Here is a 25,055-nt window from a genome sequence, read left to right on the forward strand (position 1 = left end):
CGATTGATCAAGGCTTCCGTGCAGTCATTCGATCAAGGCTTTGCGTCTAGCTCTGCGTCTGGCTCTACATCGTACAATCGGCTCTGTATCCGTGCAATCAATTGAGGCTCTTGGTGCCGTTCTCATCGTACAGCTAGCGCATTTCCAGGGGTAGGGCTCTGCCGGCTTTATTGCTAAATAGACCAATTAGGATTTTCCATCCTGGGGATGGAAAATCGCTATTGGCTCGGTAACAGGCGGTGAGCTAACGTGGGACCCCAGGAAGCGAGACACCCCCCTAGCGAGCCATTCGCGCCTATGCCTCCCCTTCTTCTTCCCCTGCCAAATTACACCCAAATCGAAAATTTCTAGCACAAATCACCATGTTCCTTCCTAAATTCAGTTCTCGCGAAGCCGAAGCCTCCATACAAAAAGCTATACAAGACGTCGAATTTGGCGTTGAGCCGTCGATTCGCAAAGCCTCCGACGTTCGCGCATTACTACCCTCTACCGTTGCCCATCGTCTTGCTGGGCGTCTTCCTCGACACCTGGCCTATAAAACCCTACTGCATGCTTATCAGGAGGATCAAATTATTAAATGGATACGCGAATGTTAGTCCTGGGGCTTTCCAATAAGAGTTAATATGCTTCCTATAATTAATTACGAACTCGTTCTTAGCAGAAGGCAGGGTTACCCGTGGCATGAGTTTTCGCTCCGCTCAAAATCTCGCTTCGCTCAATTCCACCTAGCAAGCTAGGTGGCCGCCAGCTCAGTGCACAGGCATGCCCAATACACAGGATAATATACAACTACAATTATTTCTTTACTCTAGGGCCCCGTGGTATAATAATTCCATGCGCCTTATTGTAGGCCCGTTGTACCTTCCTGGCAGTAACGTCTTTGGCCTTCTGCGCCTTAATAACCTTATTGGCCGCCCTTTTTTCTAGCCGATCTAGCCTCTCCCGTGCCTCTACTAGTTTTGCTAGCTCTGCATTATCAACGGCCTTACGTCCATTTTGTACATAAAGTACACCACCAGTTTGCAGCGACTGTCGAGCGTCACGACGAGCGTCCGCACGCTTCTGCGCCGCTGCTGTGGTGCGTGCTAAGTCCCTATGTGCGGCCTTAGCTGCAAATGCAATTGCAAGGCTTCCGCGCATGAACTTATCTTGCAGGATATTCCATGTCTCTTCACCTAGGTCTTCCTCACCATTAAGAAGGTTAGCTATTGTCTCAAGCATGCGTGCATTTAATGGTGTTGCAAGAATCTAATTATCTGTCGGTCCCGTAGGTAGCAACGGCGTGGCCGGTCGTGGCAGTAATAGCGGACGTATTTGATTAATAACAATTAATGGATTAAATGGAATTAGGCCTGATTTCCTCCATACGCTTAGTATAGTAGTTCTTTTAAATATATCAAGTCTGACTCGATGTAGGGCCTATAGAAATTCCATTTTATTGAAGTTAATACAGCTATTTCGGAATGCACGGGCGACCGCTTTCCCGTACCAGTGCTTATATGGCTAGAATACTATAACGTTAAGCGGCTAATAGATATGTGTAGTATGTGGTATTATAGCAAAAAGGATAATTGTATGGTCGTCGCAGAATTGAATAAACTGCCTAGTAAAATGGCTGGTGTGGCCATCTAGGATAAGAAGTCGAAATTTGCTAGTTTAACGCTTTGATGACCATAATTTAAAATGAATTGCCTACTGTAATAGCAGGTTATTATTAATATATGCAGTGTCGCTTACAGCAAGTAGGTAATTGCCTGGGAGGTCCTCTGTCGTCTGTGTACACCACCGCTTTTGGATAGTTTTGCCAGCCAGAATTATAAGTAGAGGGAGGACAGCGCCATCGCCAGAAATCGTCTCCGCAATAGTAGCAGATTCCCGGCTAGTATCCTTTGCAGCAGTAATTCTTAAGGCCTTAGAAATAGTTGTAATAACCTTCTCCTTCTTGCCTACACCTAGGCGCACGCCTGTCTCATCATAGTTGTATATATCCCCCACTATAATATTATAAATGCCCACTATACAATTATACTCTTTAAACCATGCCGCCAACGCAATTGGGTCCTCTGCTGCTTGTCTTTTAAGCTCCTTAGGATTCTTAGTATATAGGCTAAACTTAGGGTGCCGTCGTAGGAAGCGGGTTGTCCAGTGGTCGCCACAAAGTGGTGGGTCGCCTGGACCGGCGTGACGCGACGCGAGTATACAGTTACACTCCCACTCGAGTTCCTGGATTGTTGCACGCGTTCTAAGCGTGTCTTAGCGTCGAAGCCAGATTAGAAGGCCTTCCTCTTCTACTGTAAAAAGAAGCAGGTTGGTTAGTTGTCGATTAGTACGCGATACGCGTCCATTGACACGATTCTTGACGCGGTCGTAGTATGCGCCAAAATGGCGTGCAGCGGCGGCAATTGTGGTAAATTCGTTGGCAGTATAGGCAGCAGAGGCCTGTTGGACAAGGCTCTCCTCTTCTGCATACGTAGACGTCATAATTATGGTGTATTATTACGGTTGTAAGTAGGAAGTTGTGTTCTGTGCATTGAGCATGCCTATGCACTAAGCTGGCGGCCACCTAGCTTGCTAGGTGGAATTGAGCGAAGCGAGATTTTGAGCGGAGCGAAAACTTATGCCACGGGTATAGGTAAACATTGGGGGGAGAGATTTATGCAACGCCACGAGCTCTATAGTATTATAAGTCGTCAATTAGATTGCTAGAGAGCCTAGAACGATGATCCAGTTATTATTCGTGACTGGTTTAAGTTCTTTTAAAGCGTATAGGATAAATACCCAATTAAGCACTCCAAATTTATGCATAACTTTAACGAAAAAGGGGTAATGCTAGGCCTTGTAGCATTGGCCCGAGTAATCGTAGATGGCAAGACTAGTAAGGAGAGGTTAAAGAATCGGACTATTTAATAACCAGGAACACAAGAGCTAGTCTCTATAATTAAAACAATTGGCGCTAACGGCTCTTACCTACCTCTATTTATAATTTAGAAAGGGCAGTAATACCAGGAGACTTAGTATTAAATTACTAAGCAGGATAAACGTCTTCGCGGGTATACCTATGCAACCTCAATAAAAAGCTAGACGGACGACTCGCTAGGCCTTATAAGGGCGCGGAGAGACTTTAGGGAAGATTTGAAGGAATAATATAAATTCTATCTAAATCTAAGGGTATATAGCTCTCGCTAAGAACAAGACGTTGCGTAAAGAAGAGAAAGGAATAATAAGAGAATTATATAATTAAATAGTTAGGGGCTTGGTGGTTGATACGTGCGCATATACGCACGCGGTCTTTAACGGACTTCGGTAATTTAATTGCTCTAGTAGATTTTAGTTAAAGCGTTGGAATTTATCTATTAAGTGTTTTACTAAGATATTCTTACTATAACTAGATTAGTCCCGTTATAGTACCCCCCCTTTTAGCCGAAGGTCTAAATAATTTAATTTTAGTTAAGACTTATAACTTATTACGTGTTATGTTTTCGCGTCGGGTGGCGGTGTAGGGTTTTACCAATTCTATCGTTAAATGGACTAATTAGGATTTTCCATCCCTAGGATAGAAAATCGCTATTAGCTTAGTTAAGGCGGTGAGCAGAACTAATATCTTTATAGTAGGTCTTAGCAAGGCGGATCTAACTAATTAGATAACTTTAACCGGTGGTTAAAGTTCCTTAACATCTTATATATCACGTAATTGTATTATAAATGTTATAACGTATTTTAAGTCTTTTTTTTTAATTTTAAGCTTCCTACTATTGTGTTTTATGTATTTATATTAGGTGGTAATTATTTACTTTTATATTATATCCATCTAGCTAAAGTAGGCCGCAAAGGATAGTCCTTGTAGAATTCTTTTACTAGAGAAGGCGTATTGGTCTTAATCTGGTTATAGGTTTCCTAAGTTTATATTTTATATCCTTCCTATTTAACAAGAAGTTTAAATTATTTAGATTGTGTCTTTTATCGCATATTGTTAATTAAGTTAATGAAGTAAGAACCGTTGCCGTTGTTAATAATTACAAGAGGTAGCGGTGGTACTTCGCGAGTTATAGGTTTACCCTTTAAGGGTTATAGTAAGTTTATATAAAACGTTAGATATATTTTTATCTTAGTTAGTAGTTTAAGTTTATAAGTATATAGGCTTAGTTTCTTCTTAACTTAGTACGGACCCGTAAACTTTTAGTCTAGTTTCTTTAAAGGTCGTTAAGTCTTTAGGTTTCGTATATTTAGGTAAACTATATTACCTTCCTTAAAGTCCCACGCGGGAGCTTGTCCTTTATTTATATGCCATTTCTATACCATTTAAGTGTACGCTAATTTACTTTATAATAGTTCCGTTAACTACTTTATTTAATTAGCGAAGTTATATACGTTAATTAGTTAAATCCTCTTAATTATAGGTCCTATTATATTAATTTTAGGTTATAGTTTAAATCTAAGTTAAAGGTCTTATCCGTAGGTTGCGTAGAACAGCGTTACGCCTATTAATTTGTTTCTTATATTATTCGCAGTAAACTTAACTAACAGTAGCTATTTCTCCTAGTTGTCTTACAGGTAGGAGCAGTATATTTATAGGTATTATTCTATAATCGCGTTCGCAATTTTAGTTTAACTATCTATTTTTAGATAAAATATAGTCAAGAGTCGTGTTTATATGCTTAATTATTTATATAGGGCTTACTAGAAGTCTAAAACGAACTAGCTTCTATAGTTAGATATTATTAAATTAGGAAGTCCGTGTAGCTTAAAGACATACTTAATAAAACATTCGGCTACTAATATTGCATCGATTAAGTCTATAGGAATTATATATTATATTTTCATAAGACAGTTAATAACTACTATAACATTTATAAACCTATTACTATTAGGTAGGTCGACTATAAAGTTAATTAAGATATCTCGCTATCTTTGCACTAGAATTGGCAACGGTTAAAGTACTCCTTACTTCTTTATATAAGAGGTCTTCCTACGCACGCACATTTTATATACTCAAACGTATTTTTGTATATAGTTATATATTATAGGCCAGTAGTATACTTATTAAATAATCTTATAGGTCTTTATATAGCTAGGATGCCCTACTATAGAGGAATCGTGTATAAATTTAAGTATCTTAAATCGTAAGGGTTTAGAATTTGGGACTACTGTCTTCTATTAATAGTATAACCGATTATTATAGATTTCGTATTCGGCGAGTGTAATATCCTTATATTGCCATTTCCCTGTTTAAATCGCTTTTATTATATCTATTATCTAAGGGTCGTTCTTATATTTATATTCTATTAATTTATTAATTTCTATATCCCACTTATTAATTTCTAATTTATTCCTATTAAGCTCCGCGTTTAGGAATATAGGGTGTAGTTTCTTAAAGCGTTTAGGGGGCAGTAGAATTTGTAATTAATTTATAATCCATTTATTAGAGGCGTTTATAGGTAAGTTTTATAATTATTATATTAATAAGTTAGGCTTTATTACAGTGCTATAATGAAGTAAACTAAATAACTACGTTATAGTATAAAGAGGAGAAGAAGGTGGAAAGGGGGTATTGTATATAAATAGTAGGGCCGGCCGCTAAGGTGCTAGTAGTAGGCTAGCTAATAATAGGAAACAGTATAAGATAGTATAAAACAGTATATGTTAGGTTAGTGCCGTAATAGTACTCCTCTCCCCTAGATAGTTTAGTCCCTAAACTAAATAGATAACTCTAAAATAGGCAGTATTTAGGGTCGCCTATTTTTTATTATAAAGATATTAGTTCCGCTTACCGCCCTTAATTAAGCTAATAGCGATTTTCTGTACCGGGCATAGAAAATCCTAATTAGTTAGTTTAGTAAGTAAGGTTAGCAGAACTCTATACCACCGCCTAAATCAGTCCGCGTGGCGTTTCTTAGCAAGAATCTAGCTAATTAGATAACTTTAACCGCCGGTTAAAGTTCTATAACATCTTAACTACCACAAATTTTAATACGGTGGTCGGCTATAACCTTAGCATGACTTTTCCTTATCTTATACCTAGTCTAGGGGTCTTAGCTTCTTAGGGTGTTGCTTATAAAAGCGCTATATAGCCTATTTATAACCCTTTAGGTTTTTTTTTAGCTGCTAAGTTATATCCTTATAATATTTCCATTTAATCTTATAAGTTAGGCCTTGGGGGTCTTTATTATATATATTAAGGATTTTCTTAAACTCCTATTTATCTTCTATATTACTATTATCGTCTCTCTCTACTACTCGTCCTTATATATTACGGCGCTCTATAGTATTAATATTTACTTAGCTAGGGATCTCTTTAGTAGCCTAGAGGCGGACCTTAGATGTGTAGAAGGATTTATTTACTTAAATATAGTTTAGAAGGTCTACTATAACTGCCTCTTAGTATACTGCAAGTACGGGGTATAGGCCGTTCTATTTATCGTCCCATTTCTTCTTAGGTCTATTTATCTTTATATTTTCTAAGCTAACTATAACTATATNNCCTTNNTANAATAACGNGCTCTTATNCCTANNGGTATTAGNATTNTCTTTATAGNNTTACTATNAAATNNNGGCTAGGGCCTTAAGCTATATTAATATCCGCTTAAAGCGGTTGGCTATAGAGTCTACGCGGAAGAACTCCTTCTTTACTTATACTAATAGTATTAATAGGTGGGGGCTAGTAGGCTTAATTCCAAGGCGAGGGTTAAAGCTATAGTTTATAAAAAATGGGGAGATGCCTATACTCTTATTAATTTGGTTATTTATAGCAAACTTAGTAAGCGGTAGGTAGTTAACCTAGTTATCCTATATAAAGCTAACAAAAGCATAGAGGTACTTATTTATAGTAGCATTAATAATTTTAGTTTGGCTATCTGTTTCTGGGTACTAGGCTAAGCTTAGTCTTAAGGTTATTTTAAGGCGTTTACTTAGTTGTTGCTAAAAGTCGCTAATAAATTATATACCGTAATTAGAGATAATCGTGCTTAGTATACCGTAGAGCTTATATACGTTATTAATAAAGCTATTAACTAGCTCCTCTATTAAGAGTCCTATTACTAAAATAAGGTATTATATTTTAGTTAAGCGGTCTATAATAATAAGAATATATTTATATACCTTACCGTGGCATTGGTATACCGGTAGCGTTATAATATATTTAATTAAAATATTAGTTTATAGGCGAGCGGGTAGTTCTAGTGGCTTTAGGAAATTGAGCGGGGTAAAATAAGGGGTCTTAGTGCGAAAGTATAGGGCACAGTCTTTAATGAAGGTAGCCGTAAATTAGGAGATTCCTAGCTACTAGTATATTTAGTTTAAGAGGTTAAGAGTCTTAACCTAGCTAGGGTAACTAGCGGGGCCGCTGCTATAAGAGTAATAAATAACTTCTAGGTAGAGGTCTAGGGCGTTAGGGATAAAGAGACGTTGGCGGAAGTAGATCTATCTATTAATAATACTATATTTTAATTTATCGCAATAAAGTAATTTCCTAATCTTCTTTAGCCAACGGTAAGCTTTCCGATCTTATAGGGCCGCTACTATATCTCTTATAAGTTTGTTCTCCTAGTATCCTAACTAAATTAACTTATCCAGTAACTTTTTAGCTATTTTAGGGTCTAGAGCGGCTATAAACTCCGCATTATTAGAGTTACAGAACTTATATAGCAATTCTTCTAAAATTATAGGGTTAATTTTTTAGGGCGGTATAATGACTTGGGCTTAGTAGCAGAGGCGTTTATTATTAGCGTCCTTAGGCCTTATTCCTAGTAGCCGGCTTAGAGCATTAGGGAGCGTGGCTTTGCTATTAGGTCTATATATAATTATAAAGTTAAACTATAAAAGGAACTCTGCCTACTAAACTTAGCATTAATTTAGCTGCTTAGTAGTTATAAACGTCTATAGGTTCTTATAGTCGGTAATAATTTTAAACAGCTCCTTAGTCCCTTATAGCTTAGGACACTATTTCTCTAAAGCCTTAACAATAGCTAAGAGTTCTTTATTATAGATCTTATAGTTATACTTTAGCGTAGAGTGCTTTACGGAGAAGAATGCAACTGGTCTTAATTTACCGTCATTATTATACTGGAAAAAGACTCCACTAGAAGCCTAATTTAATACGTCTATCTCTACTACTATCTTCTTTATATAGTTATAGTATACTAGTACTAGTGCTAAGGTAAAGGCTCCCTTAAGGGCCTTAAATAATTTGGCTTATTTTAGTCCCTATAGCTATCTAATATCCTTCTTTAGGAGTTTTGTTATAGGTATAGCAATAGCAGAATAGCCTTAGATAAATCATTAGTAGAAGTTCGCGAAGCTAAGAGATTGTTATAGTTCTTTAATTAATGTCGGGTCTTTTTATTCCTATAAGGCCTATACCTTTTTAGGGTCTATAGTTATACTATTAGTTAAGATAATTAAGCCGAGGTATTTTATTTTAGTAGAGTAGAACTTAGACTTATTAATATTAATCTAAAGTCTAGCGTTACCAAGTCTTTGGATAACTTTATTTATATACTTAGTATGCTCGGTATATATTTTAGAAAAAATAAGGACGTTATTAAGGTAGGTAGTATAGTAGTTATTAAGGGCGTTATATAAGATATAATTAATATAGTTCTGGAATATAGCGGGTGCGTTATAGAGGCTAAATAGTATAACTAGCATCTTATAGAGTCTGAACTGAGTAATAAATGCTATAAGCTACTTATGGCCCTCTATAATCCAAATTCGGTTAAATACAGCAATTATATTAAGTTTAGTAAAGTACTTAGCATTATAAAGTGCGTTAAGTGTCTTATAGATTAGTAGTAGTAGGTACTAATTCTTAATAGTAACTATATTTAGGCCTTAGTAGTTATAGTAGATTTATATACCACTACTAGGCTTAGTAGCGAGGAGGAGTAGTACGGTAGCTAGTAAGGTTAATTTGTGAATAAAACCCTTATCTAGCATTTTATTAATCCACTTTTTTATATACCTAAGTTTAGTAGGTAAGAGTGGTCTATTTTTATAATATAGGGCCTGGTTTCCAGGGATAATCTCAATTTTATGGTCCCATAGTTAGTAAGGGGGCAGCTTATCTGCGTTTTTAGGGAGGAAGTGTTTAATATATTCGCGGAACTCCTTTAGTAAGCGTTGCAAATATCTTTACGGGTTAATCCTAGTTTGTCTTTTAGGAATTTTTTAACATTAGTATTAACTATCTTCCGGCGTAGAGACTTAGGCTTAGTTTTTAGGTTTGTTTTAAGGAAATTATAAAAATAAGGGGGTAGCGCTTTATAGGCTTCTTTTATTATATAGTCGCCCTCCACTAGCCAGCGGAAAGACTTTTTTAATAGGTTTAGTACTTCTATTAGGCCTATAGGCAGCTCTTTAAGTAGTTATTAATATTTTTCTTATTTAACTAGTTCTACTAGCTCCGCTATATAGATCCTCATTACCTTTACGCCTTTTTATTTATAAAACTGGGTAAAATTGACGGTATAAGTGCATCTAATGTTGTCTAGTTTAGGGCGTATTTGGTTCTCTAGTACTATAGCTAGGCTAGCGCGGCTTAGTTGGCCCTAGGGGGCGGAAACGCGGCGGCGGCCCTATACGGTATGCGTGGGAGACGGATATAAGGTTGGGCGTTATGGGGGGAAGGTCTTAATTGCTCTAGTTTTGGTCTTAGCTGTAACGCCTTTAGCTGTTATACGCGCGGTCGTATATACATATAGCAAATAACTTAGAGTTAGGTATCTTATTAGCTGGCCTAGGTTAAGCGGGTGTATATAGGGGACTTATAGTTCTAGCGGTGTTTATATTCTTAGGGGTAGGGCGGTATTTCTTAGGGGTAGGGCGGTGGTCCAGTCTTCCAGAATCTCTATTTTGTTTACTGTGTATATTAGCTTACTAGTATTAGGTACCTCTTTTACTATTAGCTAATAGTATTTAAGCATTAGCCGTGTAATATGTCTATATAGTACTACTTGGTTATAATTAGGGATATACCATAAAAGACAGTTATAGGCATAGTAGTTAGAGTTAAACTTAAGCCCTAAAACGGGGAAGTTTATACTTAGGTTATACTTTTTAAGCTAGGGCATTTTAAGAATTACTAGTATTAAGGGTAATAACTTTATAATATAGAAAAGCATAAATTCTGTATAGTAGCCGATTATTATTTTTATTGTAAAGTAATGGGTAATAAAGCTAGATCGGAGTCTATTAGTAAGGCGGAGTAGTTTTAGGACTAGAAGTCTTTTTATTATAATATTATGCTTCCTTATAAGTAAGTCTTTGTCTATAAACACTAGTACTATACTACTACTATTAATAAGGCTTACTATTTTAATAAGAACTTTTAGGAGTAGGTTATATAGTAAAAAAAGGTAAGTCTAAATAAGGATGGAATTTCTATTATTATTTACTGTTCTAAGGTTAAATAGTAGCTAGCTTAGAATAAGGTCTAACTAATCTAGTAGTATAGATCTAATCCTTTTATCCTCCTCCCCGTATAGTTCTAACCCTTAAAGGCGACTTAATTTAAGGGTTGGCCTTTTAATAGCTGCGTTATAGGGCTTAGCTGGTGGCTATAGTTTTAGCTAGTATGTCCTAATATATTGGTCTCTAACGGTATATATATACTAGAGGGTACTTCGCCGATAATATAGCCGGTCTCACGGTTAGTAGTAATACAGAGTACTTGTCCGTAGTTTACGTATAGGACTATTAGCTAGGGCTGCGTTAGGGAAGGGAATTATAGGGGTAGGTTTCTATATCCGAACCCATGTCCTCATCTATAGTTACCGCCTTAATTACTATCCCCTCTATTAAAGAATCCGCCGTGGCTAGGGGGGGGTTAGCGTAGTAATATTGGAAGGGGATTTAGGTTTTACTAGGGGTCGTAAGTATCTTTTTAATAGCTAGGTTAACCACACGCTATATAAAGTCTGTTATTTATATAATGTCTTTAGATATTATTAGGGAGGCTAATACTGTGGGAGGGTACGACCTCTCTAAGATAGGAAAGTCATGGTGCTGTTAGTCAGTCTATCTGTCGGTTGGTTGGTTAGTCGGTTAGTTAGTTGGTCGGTTAGTAGAACAGTTAGTAAGAAAGAAAGAAAAGAGTGTATTTCCGGTAACTGGTAGAGTTGTGTTATGTATATAATAAGGGAAGAAGGAAGGAAGCCGAAGGCTTTATAAATATAGGAAAATGCTAAGATAGTAGGCGACGTCCAATCTACACCACTATATACCTCCCCCACTAAGAACGCTGTCCCCTAACGTTCTACAATATAGAAGAATAGCAAAATGAGAGTATAGCAAAAGCAGAATAGATAAAGGAAAGCATATCCCTAAACAAACGTAGGTAACTATATCCTCAGCCTTCCTATAAAACTGTTCTACGGTGTCCTTTTATTACCTATAGCTAAGATTTAACCTTCCTACTAGTAGCAACTAGGATAGTAGTAAACCAGAAATAATAGCGGCAGTAGTAATAGTAGCAACAGCAGTAACAGCAGCAACAGTAACGGTGGTAGCAATAGTAATACGGCAGACAGTTAGCGCGGTAAAATAAAATAGAATAGTCGGCGGTAGAATAGTTAGTAGAAGAACTCGGTAACAGTTAGTAAGTAGCAGAACTTTAAGTAGCAGAAATCTCGGTAGCGGCAGACAGTTAATAGCAGTCAGTTAGTCGCAGTTAGTTAATACAGCAATAGCAGTAGCAGTAGCAGCAGTGACAGAACGGTCAATGGCAGTGGTTAGTAGCAGTTAGTTGGAGGCAGGGCGATCGAAACGGTAGGGTATGGCGGTCGGGAGAGCAGCAGTAAAATAGTTAAAATAGCATTAGGCCTAGAGCAGGTCGGTTGGAACAGTTAGACGGTATAAAGATTTAGTAGACCTGGCAGTAAAATAGATCTAGTAACGACACAGATCTAGAACAGTAGAGATAGAGTAGTTGGTTGAGACAGTAAGGACGAAATAGCTGGACGGAATAGTGACAGCAGCAGCGGTGGCGGCAGGGTAGTTAATTAAGATAGTAGAGATTCTGGCTTAATCTAATTGTTCAGTTGGCTATTTAATATTAAGACTCTACATCTAGCACTGCATCGGTCTATATTGTACGCAGCTTCTTAATCAAGGCTCCGCCCGTAGCTTTGCATCAGGCCCTGCATCTAGCTGTGTATCTAGCTATACGTCTGGCTACACATCTAGCTATGCATTAGTAACTCTATATTGCATATTCTGCGTCCGTGTCTGCGTGTAGGTCTATGTGCCTACTTTAACTGCTAGCCGAAGACTGTCTAATCAGTTAGCGACGACGTGCTACAACTAATTGTTCGGTCGTTCGATTAAGGTAGAAAGTTGGCCCAGTTAAAGGCTCTGACTGTCCTAATTTGAATGCGGAGACGGCGTTTAGCTAATTAAGATTTGGTAAGGCCCTAGCTTAACTTAAGGTGTCTTCTGCTATATATACGGCTAAGGCTTTATACCCGTAGACAATTAATTAAAACTTCCGCGTAGACGTACGGTTAGTTAAGGCTCCACATCTACCGTTTAATTAAGGCTTCTCCTATATAGGCGTCCAGTTAAGCTGCCGTACTATTGTCTAATTAGGGCTCTGCACCTATATACTCCATATTTATAGACTCTATATACGACTCCGTGTAAGACTTTATATAAGGCTCCGTATCTATATCTACAGGAAAGATCATTCTAGTTAACTAATCCGTAGGCGTTAGGACGGGCGATTAATCGATAAGGGGGTAGGTAGTTTAGGGAAGAGACTCTTATAGAGGCTCTAAAACGTTCTTCTAGCCGTATACTAATCTCCTAGTTAGGCCTAGTACCTGCATGCCTACGTGTCTACCATTGTAGGATCTTTAACTGCTAATTAAAGACGTCTAACGGCAACGGGTAACTAATTTGATTTAACTGTAACCATACAATTGCCTGACGTTTAAATAGGGTATTAGGTTGGCCCAACTAAAGGCTCTAATTTAACGACTTGGCTTGTATAGGCGGCGTTTAACTAATTAGGATTTAACTAAGGCTCTGGCTTAACTTAAGGTGTTTTCTGCTGCATATATAACCTAGGTTTTGTATCCGTAGGCTCTATATCTATAGATAATCGATTAAGACTCTAGCTGTGCAGTCGTTCTATTAAAGCTTTACATCTATATAGTTAATTAATTAGAGCTCTACATCCGTAGTTGGTTAAGGCTCTTAGTGTCCACCAGACGTCTAATTTAAAGACCTATCTTAAGACTTCCTTATAAGTATAAGCGGCAGCTTCTAGTAAACCATTTTCGCAGGCCTAGTGCTTTTCTAGGATATCCTTTATAGCTGCTTCTTTACCCTCGCTGCTGGCTGTACGCTTACGTATCCTTAATCTTCTTCCAGCTTAAGAACCTTCTTAGGGTTGTCTTCTGCTTTTAATCTCTTTGTTATTGTTTTACTAGCTCTGCGCTTTATCTAAGTTGTCCTTAGTATCTTTAAAGCCATCTAGTAACAGCTTCTTAGTTATTATAACTACCTCCGTCGCATATCCCTTACCCTTATGTCTATAATATAGTCCTTTCGTTAAGATAATCTCTGAGAAGTGCTAGCTTCTGCACGTCTAATGCCTACTCCCCTTATAATCCTTAACAAAGTCCTTTACTAGCTTAGCCAGACACGGCTTGGTCCTGTCTTCAGTTGTATAAGGATGGCTTAGGCCTAAGGTGGTTAGCTATGCCCTATATACGATCTCTTACAGAGCATCCTTGTCTTCTCTTATCTCGCAGTGCCTCTTTGTATACTACTTTGCCGTTTCCACGGTGCTTATTTTCTAATATTATGCTGCTGCCCTTATACAGGTCCCCTCCTTGCCGTAGTATCCGTTCTCGTCGTGCAGCTGGCGCAGTACTGAATTCGGATAGCAGTGACAGTCGTGCTGCGATTAGTCGTCGTTCGATTAAGGAACAAGGTCGGCCCAGTCGAAGGCTCTAATTTAACGACATTCAACTGATTTAATTTAGTAACGGCGACGTACTAATATCGAGGCTCTGCTTGATTCGATTCCTCAACTAGTTATAGCCCCTATATAGTTAATCGTTTGACTAAGGCTTCCGTGCAGTCATTCGATTAAGGCCCTACGTGTAGCTCTGCGTCGTATAATTGGCTCTATATCCGTGCAATTAATTAAGGCTCTCGGTATCCGTTCTTATTATGTAGCTGTATTATTGAGTTCTAGGGGCGGTGTAGAGTTCTGCCGGCTCTATTGCTGATTGGACCAATTAGGATTTTCCATTCCCGGGATGGAAAATCGCTATTGGCTTAGTAACAGGCGGTGAGCTAAACTGACATCTCTGTAGCAGGTCGTCGCGATTGACGCGTCTTAACGTGTTGTAATTAAGAAAATAAACAAGAAAAGGAGCTTTAGGAAATACAGTAATTAAGCAGACAAATAGAAATCTTTTTATACGGCCGTTACCTGCACCCTCTCCCCCACCTTAGAACTGGTCAAGCGTCCGTCTCCAAGACCGTCTCCAAGGGTCGAACGATTCATTCTTCTTCTAAGCTTTAGCCGTCTCATCCGCAGGCTATAACCTAATCTAGATGGAATCTCCTGATCGTACATTCTTCTACGGCGGAGCCTGCGGTACCTGCTACGGAGCCTGCTGCGGAGCCTGCGGCTTAACGATTGTCCTGGCCGTACAGCTGTCTCTAAGGGTCGGGCGAGTCTGCGGACGTTGCTGGCTGGGCGTTACTACTAAGTCTGTGGGCCGTACTTAATAGCAGTCCTCCCAGTTCGTACGCATTTTATCACTATTCTTTAGCACTACTCCGTTATAGAAAGCCGGTTGCTACGTCTGTTCTTTCCTTAGCCTATCTGGGTTAGTTCCTTAGTACGTACACAGCCAGTTCTTAATACCCTTTAGCTGTCCTTTATTGCCGAGCCGCGGGAGTTCCGGTCTAGGTTGATCGCGTATTTTAGCTGCTAGTCTTCCTTAATCAGATAGATGTATAAATCCTTGCTAAACGAGATCCTTTAGGCCTTAGTATTTGAATTTAGTAAAACGGTGACCTCTATATCCAAAATAGGTCTGCCAGCCTTGTCTTCGTGTGCCTTACTAACCCCGTACGTCCCACTGCGGCCGTCCAAAGGCAGTAAAATCTTGCGGATATTGACAGTCCTGCGGATATTAAGAACCTTGCGGATATTGAAAACCTTGCGGGGGTTGAGGGTCTTGTGGAGGTCGGGTGTCTTGCAGGACAAAGGGAGCTTAGGTGCTGTTCTGCCAGTCCTCGTATCCTTGTGCTAGGCTTTAAGCTATAGCCTGATCCGCGGTAGGTGACTGCTGCTGTATTAAAGCTCCTCCATGTACGCCTAGTCTAGCCGGGTTAAGAAGTCTTCCTTCCCTTTAGCGGTCGAGCTCATTTCTTTACTGCCGTAGCTCTTATATCAGTTAGACATTTAGGGGCTCTTTTTCTAGAAAGACTTCTATTCGCTCGGCGCCCTCTATAACCATTAACTTTAACTCTACAGCCTCCTTCAGTCTTTTAAATACAAGGGTACTAGGCTCGTCTGCTACGGCCCCTGTCTTCTCCATTACGTGCCTACGGTATTTAATAGGGAGTCCTCGTATAAACCACCACCCCTTCTCTCGCTCAGTAAGGTTTCCCGCGGCTACTGCTTTAGCTGAAATACTGGTGAAATTTTGCATATAGTGACGCAAGTCGCCCAGTTATTCTATAGATATTCGAACATAAGCTTCCACAAAGTCTCTTATCTCCATACGTTGGTAGTAGTCCTCGGCTTAATATTCGGTCCTAAGCCTTTTTATAAGCTCCGTCTAGTTACTAATTACGAACTCAGGCAGGCTTCGGATCCACATCCCTATCCAATAATTGCAGTACTCCAGAAGGCCCTGGTGCTTCTCCTTGCTCGTGACGTAATATCGGGCGCATAGTCGTTCGTACTGCTCAATAAACTATAACACGTTCTGTCCTATAAAGTACGGAGTTCTAATAGTCCCTGGGGCTGGCATAGGCTGGGTCACAACGTAGATCCTGTCCTAAGCCGTCAACTACTGGTCATAGGGTGGTGCATTTAGAGCTTCCTCAGGAGCTTACAGGTGGTCCTTATAGCTCACATCCTTCGTCTGCTGAGGGTCATCGGTCCTAGGTGTCACGGGTAAACGCTATGGTAGGTCTGCTTGCATAGCCGTGGTCTTAACAGAGGGTGTCCCAGATAGCTGTCCTGGCGGGACCTTAATAGGTATATACTGCGGCTAGTCTACTTGTACAGCCATATCCCTAACGGAAGGCACCTACTTCTTAACGCCTGAGGGGGGGTCTTCCTGGGAGAGCACGGAATCTTCATCACCTACTGCCACCGGGTCTCGGTACGTCCATCTATTTTAGCCTGTCATTATTCCACGCGGTAGGGTGCTGCTAAGCCTCTTGCTTTTACTTACATCTACTTCTTTACGGAACGCCTCTAGAGCTACTACTGATATAATCCGGATAACTTAAAAGAGGATAAAGCTAAGCCAGAATAGGAAGCTTTTAAGGACAGATCCGATCTCATGTGCTTGCGACCTTGCTCAGTATTATCTCCTTTATTCGTAAATAGCAGTACTAACTTCCTTCGCCGCCAAATGTCTTAGATCTCGTTTCCATCTAATTAATTAGCCCTTGGCTTATCGTCTTTACATCTTTAATAAAGGTCTGGCCATGCTTAGTAGTAGATCTCGGTAACTCCAACCGCCGGTTAAAGTTATCTAATTGGCTCGCTGGTTCGCCCAACATCCTTATATATAACTTTCCAAGACCCTTCTCTTCCTATGACCAAGTTAAGGTGGCAAAGACATCCGATTTAGGTTAACAGACTTACAGTCTTTTGCTTCTTATTGCCACTCTTTAGCCTATACGTTAAGTCTAGCTGTCCTGTCTTTTTCTGGTACTGCCTGGTTCCCCTTACTATTCGATATTGCCTAGTTTTCTTCTATTGTCTCGTCTGTCTGGCTGGCGGTTCTTCCACAGCTGGTTGTTCTTCTATAGCTGGCGGTTCTTCTATAGTCATAGGATGTTCCTACGTGTCTCCTATGTGTCTCCTGTATATCTCCTGTATATGTAGCACTAGACTTCTAATCCAAAGAGCTTGCCGTCATCCCCACGTGGAATGCCATAAAATATGTGGGAGGGTACGACCTCTCTAAGATAGGAAAGTCACGGTGCTGTCAGTCAGTCTGTCTGTCGGTCGGTTGGTCAGTTAGTTAGTTAGTTAGTCGGTCAGTAGAACAGTTAGTAAGAAAGAAAGAAAAGAGTGTATTTCCGGTAACTGGTAGAGTCGTGTTATGTATGTGATAAGGGAAGAAGGAAGGAAGCCGAAGGCTCTATAAATATAGGAAAATGCTAAGACAGTAGGCGACGTCCAATCTACACCACCACAATACTACCGCTACCGAACTTAACGGCGTCTAGGTCTATTAGGTCGTTTTATAAAGATATAGGTTAATAGCCGCTAGCGGCACTTAGCTTAGCGGTATTTAACTTAATATAGTAGGTATGGTTCTATAGGTTATAAGCAAATATATCTATCTGCTTACTCTAGCCTTTATAGTTAGTATCGCCAATCTTATAGCTAAGGGTAAAGGCTAGGTCCTTTATTTTAGAGGAAATATTCTTTTTAAGCAAATCTACTTTTTGTTCCTTAGTCTTATTTACTTTAATTATTAACTTATTAAGCTCTACTTTCTAGGACTAGTAGTTACGCTCGCCTTAGCTTAAGATATCTAACTTATTTTTAGCCACTTAGGTTATATCTATAGTCTTATAGTATCCTCTTATATATATAAACATAGACTCTTAGTTAGAAAAGGTCTATTTACTTAGGTCGTTTGGGTATATATATAGCGTATTAAGGCTATATTTAATATAGTTATAAGCTTTATCCATTAGCATATCTAATATATAGAGGATTTCGTCTATTAGGGTCTTAAAGCACTTTACATCCCTCCGGAAAACGCCTTAGATTTTTATTTCCTATATTTTAAAATTTTCTTACTTTTTAATTAGTGATCCCTTACTATTAAACGGGGTTAGATCTTTTACTTTACGCTTTTTTCTACAGGGCTTAGTTAATGGAGTGGAGCTAGTAGTATGGTTCTTATTAGTAATAGTCTTGGTAAGTATAGTAATCTAAAAGCTTAGGTTTTGTATAGTCTCGGTATATACGAGGGCTTGCTATTTATATTGTTTAATATATGGTTTAAGTGTCTTAAGGGAGTTAATTCTGTGTTAAGCTTTTTTAAGTTAGGACTTTATAGCTTGGCCTTTACTATAGACGGCTTAAAGGCCGCTCTTAATACTAGTCAAGAAGGCTGCATATATAGAGAGTTGTTAAAAGGTTCCTGCCACATTAAGGTCCTTTAGGTATTTAAGACCGTTCCTAATCGCCCAGGCGATATTAGTATAGAAGGTATTAAGGAGGCGGGCGAGCGCTTCGCGAGGGTTCGTCAGCGGGACGTTATCTATATTGTGGTCGCCCATTCTAAGAGATCTAGGTAAGGCAATTAGAATCTATAAGGCTGACTATAATACTAAGATTGCTGAGACTGTACTAAGGCTATACTAAGACTATGCTAAGATTATCTAAGACTATAGTATAGTATTATCGGTCACGCCGGGTTGTAATTATACTGGGAAAACGGAGATAGTAGACTGGGAAAAATAAAGATCGCGATAGGGTGCAATTAGAGATACTATAAACTGTCATAGTGCTGCAATAAAGTAGACTAAATAACTACGTTATAGTATAAAGAGGAGAAGAAGGTGGAAAGGGGGTATTGTATAACGTAGGTGACAGGGTTTTGACGGTGTGATGGGTTTTGAACATCAAAACTTTAAGCGAGAGGACACAGACAAAGTTTGTATGGGAAACCTTAAAACCGTCAAAACTCATCACACCGTCAAAACCCTGTCACCCACGTTATAAATAGTAGGGCCGGCCGCTAAGGTGCTAGTAGTGGGCTAGCTAATAGTAGGAAACAGTATAAGACAGTATAAAACAATATACATCAGGTCAGTGCCATGACAGGCTTTTAGTTAAGTTTGCTAGGTTAATATATAATCTTAAAGTCAAATTATAAAAGGTATTTAGCCTAACGAATTTGGCGCTATATTAATTGCTTAGTAGTTATAAAGTACTGTAGGTTTTTATAGTCCGTTAATACGCATATTAGGAATAATAATCCTTTAAGTTCTAGGCGCTATTATTTAAAGCATCTAATAATTGTAAGCAGTTCCTTATTATATATCTTATAGTTTAATTTAGTAGGGGTAAGTTTCCAGGAGAGAAAGGCTACTAGGCGCAGCTCACCGTTCTTATTATACTGCGATAACACCCCTTTTAGTATATGATTAGATAAGTCTGTTTTAACAATATATTTAAGGTCTAAATTAAAGTAAATAAGGATTGGAGCAGTTATAAAACGATATTTTAGGTTATTAAAAGCTTGTTTACATTTAGTGGTCTATTTAAATCTTATATTCTTCCTTATTAAGTTTACTAATAGCTAAACGATTTTTAAGAAGTAATTAATAAACTAATGGTAGAAATTTGCGAATCCTAGAAATCCTTAGATATTTTATATACAGTCATCACCGAAATATCGGTAACTCGCTTAGGACGCGAAAAAGCCGCATCGCACCCCACCAAAATTTGTATAAGGGGTAATTCTTTTGATTTTAACCACCTATTATAAGTGCCCAAATATTAAAGCTGGCGCGTTACCTAGTTAAGTCGATTATATAGAAATCTTAGTATTGCATCTTATGGCGCCCCAACAGCAGCAGCCTACTTGATTATTAGGTCGTCCTTAAAAGCCTTCTAAATAAAAGCGGGCTTAATCTATGCCTGCTTCTGCTATCCTATAGCCGCCTAAGAAGAAGGCGAAGAGGAAGGCGAAGATAGCGAAGAAGAGGCAGAAGACAATACCAGTACCATCACCGTCACCGTCACCGTCACCGTCACCATTATCGTCACCGTCACCATTATCGTTACTATCACCGTCACCGTCACCGTCGCCGTCGCCGTCGGCGCCGGTAACGCCCGCAGAGCCTATATCTGCAGATGAGGTCAATAAGGGCGAGGATGAGAATACCGAGGAGCCTGTAGAGGTGGAAGATGAGGATATAGACTCGCCGCCGCCGCCGCCGCCGCCTGCACGCTTTACAAGTATTTGGAAGGCAGTTACGAGTAGTAAAAATAAGTCTCTTCCTGGCATAAAGTCAGCTGTATTTAACACTAAAAATATATACTACGTTAAGCTAGATCTATAGCAGGACGAGGTTATATAACGTCTATTACCACAGAAGTTTAAGATTACTTGGCTCCAAGCTATCGCCTTTTATAAGAAGGCCCGGTAAGCCAACTGCTGCCCTTAAGATATTTAGTTAAGTAAGGATCTAAATCAAGCTCTCGCTATAATTAAGGAGTGGCATAAGCGCTAGCCGTTAAGGTCTCTATCCTTAAACTTCACCTTATATTTAGTTAAGGAGAAGGAGCCAGAGACTTAGGCTCCTACCGTAACTCTAAGTTAGCAAGTAGTTATTAGGCCTATAGGCAGAAGGACAGCTATATAAGCTTAACTTACCAATCTACCTAACGTACTTATAGCTGAGGATGCTTCTAGTAATAGAATGCCGGCGATTATAGATAGGTGGCCTTATATAAATATACATTACCGTAATAAAGGCAAGACGTACTAGTAGGATAAGAAGTCGCCCGACTTACCCAATACTATAATCAACCATTATCCTATTAGTATAGAAAACTTCCAGCAGTAGAATAAGGAGCTTCTCTCTGGTGACTCTACTATTAAGCAGCCGTTGTAACATCTTGTTGTTAACTTGGTTAACTACAAGGAGAGGAGTTGGAAGAGCTAGAAGGAGCCAGTAGTAGAGAAGGAAGATTCTACTACGTCGCATCTTAAGAAGCTTGCGTTAGTTATGCTTATAAAGGAGCTTAAATCTATAGATTAAAATCCTTACCTTTCTCAATAATATCCTCCGCCATATTTAAATGTCGAAGCACCCTAAAACTTAAGCCCCGTTCAGTCGGAAATAGATCTAGTTAAGCTACTTAGCCAGTTCTTTAAGTAGCTAGCTAACTAGCTAGAGTTTAATAGCGAGAGGCAGAGTGCTATTTTGGAGTCAATTAAGGATAAGTTAGTAGAGGAAGAATAGAATATTAACTCGCTAAAGTTATATAAGCCAGGTAAAAGTATAACGTTAGATTAGTAGGAGACCTATAACTTTAAGATTAGAACGCTATATAGAATTAGGGCTCTAATCTTAAAGTTTAAGCGATTAAGATAGTATCTGTCTATTAATCTATAATATATCCTGCTTCTTAGAAGTAAGCTCCTACGTATATACCATATACTTAACTAACAGTAAAATATAAAAAGCTCTCAAAGCTCTTAAAGTCCTTAGCTAGCCGCTGGTTCCTTCTAATCCAAGCCTTAATATTATTAAACGTAGCCTTAATTAGATTATAATCTGGCGAGTACGGTAGTAGGAATTTTAGTAGGACGCCGTGTTGCTTACAAAGCTCTCGAAGCCGTGTTAATTTATAGATTAACGCGTTATTAAGAATAAGGACTAATTATAGCCCTAAATATAGTGTATAATGGGGTAGTACCTACTCCTCTATAAAGGCTTTAAATATCGCAGAGGTAATAGAACCTTAAAAGATAAGGTAGCTGAGATATCCGTTAACTGCTAACGCTGGTAGAATACTCCACCTTTCTAACCTCTTAAGTACGCGTAATACAGCACATGTAGTCCCTTCTGGTAACTAGCCGTACTTCCTATCACCAGTCCTTTTATTTACTGCCAACTCATTAAGAAATATAAGCTGCTCTGCTACCTAGCTCTTCTGTATACCAATCCAGGCGTTGCAGAGGGGGGCGTTCCTTTAAGCTACACGAGCTATAACTACCTTCCGTGACCAATAAGCTCTCTTAAGAATACGGGCGATAGTTATAGCAGAGACTTGGGTGTCAAACTCGTTAAATAGGAAGGCCTGCATCTTATCTATATATGCGGTTGGCTAATCTTTAAGAAAGTCAAGGAGCCTCTACGTAGTTAAACAGTTAGCAAAAAGCTCAACACCATGACGCTATATATTACCATTTCTTGGTAGGGTAACAGAGCTCTCGGTCGCCCAAGAACAACGGTAGAAGGAGCGTATGGTTCGCCCCAAATATCAAGGTTTAATTGCATCTTATAAATCGTCTTCTTGGCCACCTTTACAGCCTCCGCAATGGCTGGTACCGCCTTACTAGCTTTAATACGAATCCTAATTCTGTGAACAACTTTATCCGGAAGGCGGCGGCCCATAATAGCTTTAATTGTGGTGGTTAAAATGAAAAGAATTGCCCCTTATAGAAATTTTGGTGGGGTGCGATGTGGCTCTTTCGCGTCCTAAGCGAGTTACCGATATTTCGGTGATGACTGTACTACTAGGACTTTTCTAGTTTACAATTACAGCAATTTTCTTAGGGTCCATTTTAATTCCGTTACGGGATATAATTAGGCCTAAGTATATAACTTTGGACGTATAGAACTTGCATTTCTTAATATCGCATTATAAGCCCGCGTCTCGCAGGCGTTTAAGGACTATTTAAACGTGCTTTTAATGCTTAGAAAGTAAAGACAAATAGATTAAGATATTATTAATATACGCGGTAATAAATACATTAAGGAATTCGCGAAGCGTATTGTTAATATATTGCTAAAATGTACTAGGACCATTCTTTACGCTAAACGGCATTACTAGGTATTTAAAAAGTCCCTATTGTATACAGAAAGCTATATACTTCTTATCTCCTTTGCGAATACGGATTTAATTAAAGGTAGCAACTATGTTAAGCTTTGTAAAGTATTATACTTTTACTAAGCGGTTAAGCGTTTCTTATAGCAGAGGAATCGGATATTAGTTTTAAATTATAATTGCATTTAGGGCTTAATAATTAACATAGAATCTTAAGCCTTTTTTAGGTTTCTTAACGAATAGTATAGGTAAGATAAATAGTAATTAACTAGGGCGGATAAATCCTTTCTCTAGGTACTCTTTAAGGTATTATTGCATTATAAGTAACTCTTTTCGCAATATACCGTATAACGGGCCGAACTTTAGTATTATACTAGGTTTAAGTTCTATCTTAAAATCATGCTTATCTTAATATAGGGGTAGTTAGTCTACAAATTATTTCTTAAGCGTATTAATTAGATTATAATATTCTTTAGGTATAAGAGGTCGGGGGTTAATGTATTGCTTTAGTTCTAACGCCTTTTTAATATCTTCTAGTGTTATAGCAAAGATCTTATGGTCTTGTTTTCTTGCTAATAAATAAAAGGGTACGGCTTATATTATACGAATTTTAAGAGGTTTTAATATATTATCTTCGCATTCTTTACCGCGATTAGTAGTTATAACTTTATTATATTGGTTTAAAGTTTATAGCAAGGGTAATTTGTATTATATTAAATTTAAATAGTTATATATATATTTATAGGGCAAGTAGTATTTTAAGTAATAACTTTAGCTATAGGTTGTATGGAATTTTAATATTTCTTTAACCCAGCTAATTAAAGGGTCGTGTTATTTTAGCTATCTATATCTAAGTATTACCTTATAATGCTTTAAGGGTGTTATAAATAGGGAAACGTATTTAAGGTATTCGCCTATCCGTATCTTTATAAGAGCGTAGTGCGTTAGTTCACCATATATTAAAGGCTTGCTATTAAAGCCTTATAGGCCTTAGGGCTTATTAAGTTTCTTTAAATTTAAGTGTTAAGTTTTTGCGTAGTTTATATTAATAAAGCCTATATTAGTAGCTCCGCTATCTATAAGAATTTATACTTCCTTTTATTTTCTAAGTATTTAAATTTCGCTAAGTATATTAAGGGAGTTATATTATATATTAGCACTAAAAGAGCCTAAACACTTATACTCTTCTACTTCTTATCCTAAGGCGTGACTTAGCCCTAGGATAATTTGTTTTCCGAATTAACTAAAGGTGAGATGCTTTATAGCGACTAAGTATAATTTATAAAATAAGTACAACTTAAGGACCGAGAGGAGCTACAGCGGACTTTTTTAAAAGGGTAAGTTCGGCAATCCCTTTAAATATATCCCTTTTTTCTATATCTAAAACATTCTCTATTTACGGCTTATGTTCTTTATTTATTAGTTCCTAAGGGTATATAGGATTAGGTGGCATTAAGGTCTATAGGGTTATATATAGGGCTTTTAGGTTTTAGAGATGGATCGCGCTTTGGGGTATATACTGGTTTTATAGAGTTTTAAATATAAGGTATAGTTGGCTTTAGGGAACGAGTCTATTTATTATATTAAAGGTCCTTATTAATTCGTTAATATATTATAGTAAATTCGGGTAAGTCCTTTAGCAGTTCTCTACCTACTAACTATGCTCTAATTTTATCCAAAATAGCTTAGCAGAGAGCGGTAACTCTAGCGGCTTTATTCTAATCCAGTTCACTAATAAGGCCTAAAAATTCCGAAAAGAAGCTAGTAAAGTCTCGGTTCTATTATTATAGGTTTTTAAGTTTAGTAACAGCTATATATTTATAGCTAGTGTTATTATACGTTTATTCTAGTAGAGAGATAAGATTTTAAAATTAATAAAGGTGCTGTTATAGAAGAATGGGTCTATAGTTTATGTAGCGTCTTTATTTAAATAAGACATTCCATAGCTAATCTTACTAGCTTTAGTAGGGTATTAGTTATAGTTTGTTAAAAGTTTAAGACGGAGTTTAGTTATAAAGGGATATAGGTTATTTTAATTTCTATTAAATATTAGAGGGTTAGGGAGCTTTTTAAATTTTGTAGTAGGTACTAGGTTTATTATAGGTATAGGTTAAGCTGCCATTACTAGTTTAGGGTTTATATTTAATGGGTTGGGTTCGTATATAGTTATTTTAATTTCGTTTATAGGTGTTGCTATTAGGGTCTCTAATATAAATACTTTAGCATTATAAAGTTCTTTACGTATTGCTTTAATTAATTACTAATA

The 25,055-nt window shown here is 38.1% G+C and overlaps 3 protein-coding genes across 3 annotated transcripts; 2 read left to right on the top strand and 1 right to left on the bottom strand.

Moving 5' to 3' along the window:
- The first annotated feature begins 332 nt into the window (after window positions 1-332).
- Window positions 333-720, top strand: K441DRAFT_656021 (uncharacterized protein). Its single transcript, XM_067647945.1, has 2 exons — window positions 333-591; window positions 669-720. Exons 1-2 carry the CDS (start codon window positions 363-365, stop codon window positions 683-685), a joined length of 246 nt encoding a protein of 81 aa, XP_067506792.1. The 5' UTR covers window positions 333-362; the 3' UTR covers window positions 686-720.
- A 13,739-nt stretch (window positions 721-14,459) lies between these two features.
- On the top strand, window positions 14,460-14,803 carry K441DRAFT_17350 (uncharacterized protein). Its single transcript, XM_067640330.1, has one exon. The coding sequence runs from the start codon at window positions 14,563-14,565 to the stop codon at window positions 14,737-14,739; it is 177 nt and encodes a 58-aa protein (XP_067506793.1). The 5' UTR covers window positions 14,460-14,562; the 3' UTR covers window positions 14,740-14,803.
- A 7,083-nt stretch (window positions 14,804-21,886) lies between these two features.
- Window positions 21,887-22,412, bottom strand: K441DRAFT_17366 (uncharacterized protein). The gene is made up of 2 exons (XM_067640331.1): window positions 22,147-22,412; window positions 21,887-22,093 (listed from the first exon to the last, which is right to left on the bottom strand). Exons 1-2 carry the CDS (start codon window positions 22,354-22,356, stop codon window positions 22,067-22,069), a joined length of 237 nt encoding a protein of 78 aa, XP_067506794.1. The 5' UTR covers window positions 22,357-22,412; the 3' UTR covers window positions 21,887-22,066.
- Window positions 22,413-25,055: the final 2,643 nt, after the last annotated feature.

This window comes from Cenococcum geophilum (genome assembly GCF_001692895.1).
Source record: "Cenococcum geophilum 1.58 unplaced genomic scaffold K441scaffold_10, whole genome shotgun sequence".
Classification (NCBI taxonomy): Eukaryota; Fungi; Ascomycota; class Dothideomycetes; order Gloniales; family Gloniaceae; genus Cenococcum; species Cenococcum geophilum.

Coding starts and splice junctions, on each gene's coding strand:
- K441DRAFT_656021 (XM_067647945.1), top strand. CDS start 363: ATGTTCCTTCCTAAATTCAGTTCTCGCGAAGCCGAAGCCTCCATACAA.
- K441DRAFT_17350 (XM_067640330.1), top strand. CDS start 14,563: ATGGAATCTCCTGATCGTACATTCTTCTACGGCGGAGCCTGCGGTACC.
- K441DRAFT_17366 (XM_067640331.1), bottom strand. CDS start 22,356: ATGGGCCGCCGCCTTCCGGATAAAGTTGTTCACAGAATTAGGATTCGT. Junction 22,094..22,146: donor TGTTACCCTACCAAGAAATG/GTAATATATAGC, acceptor TTAACTACGTAG/AGGCTCCTTGACTTTCTTAA.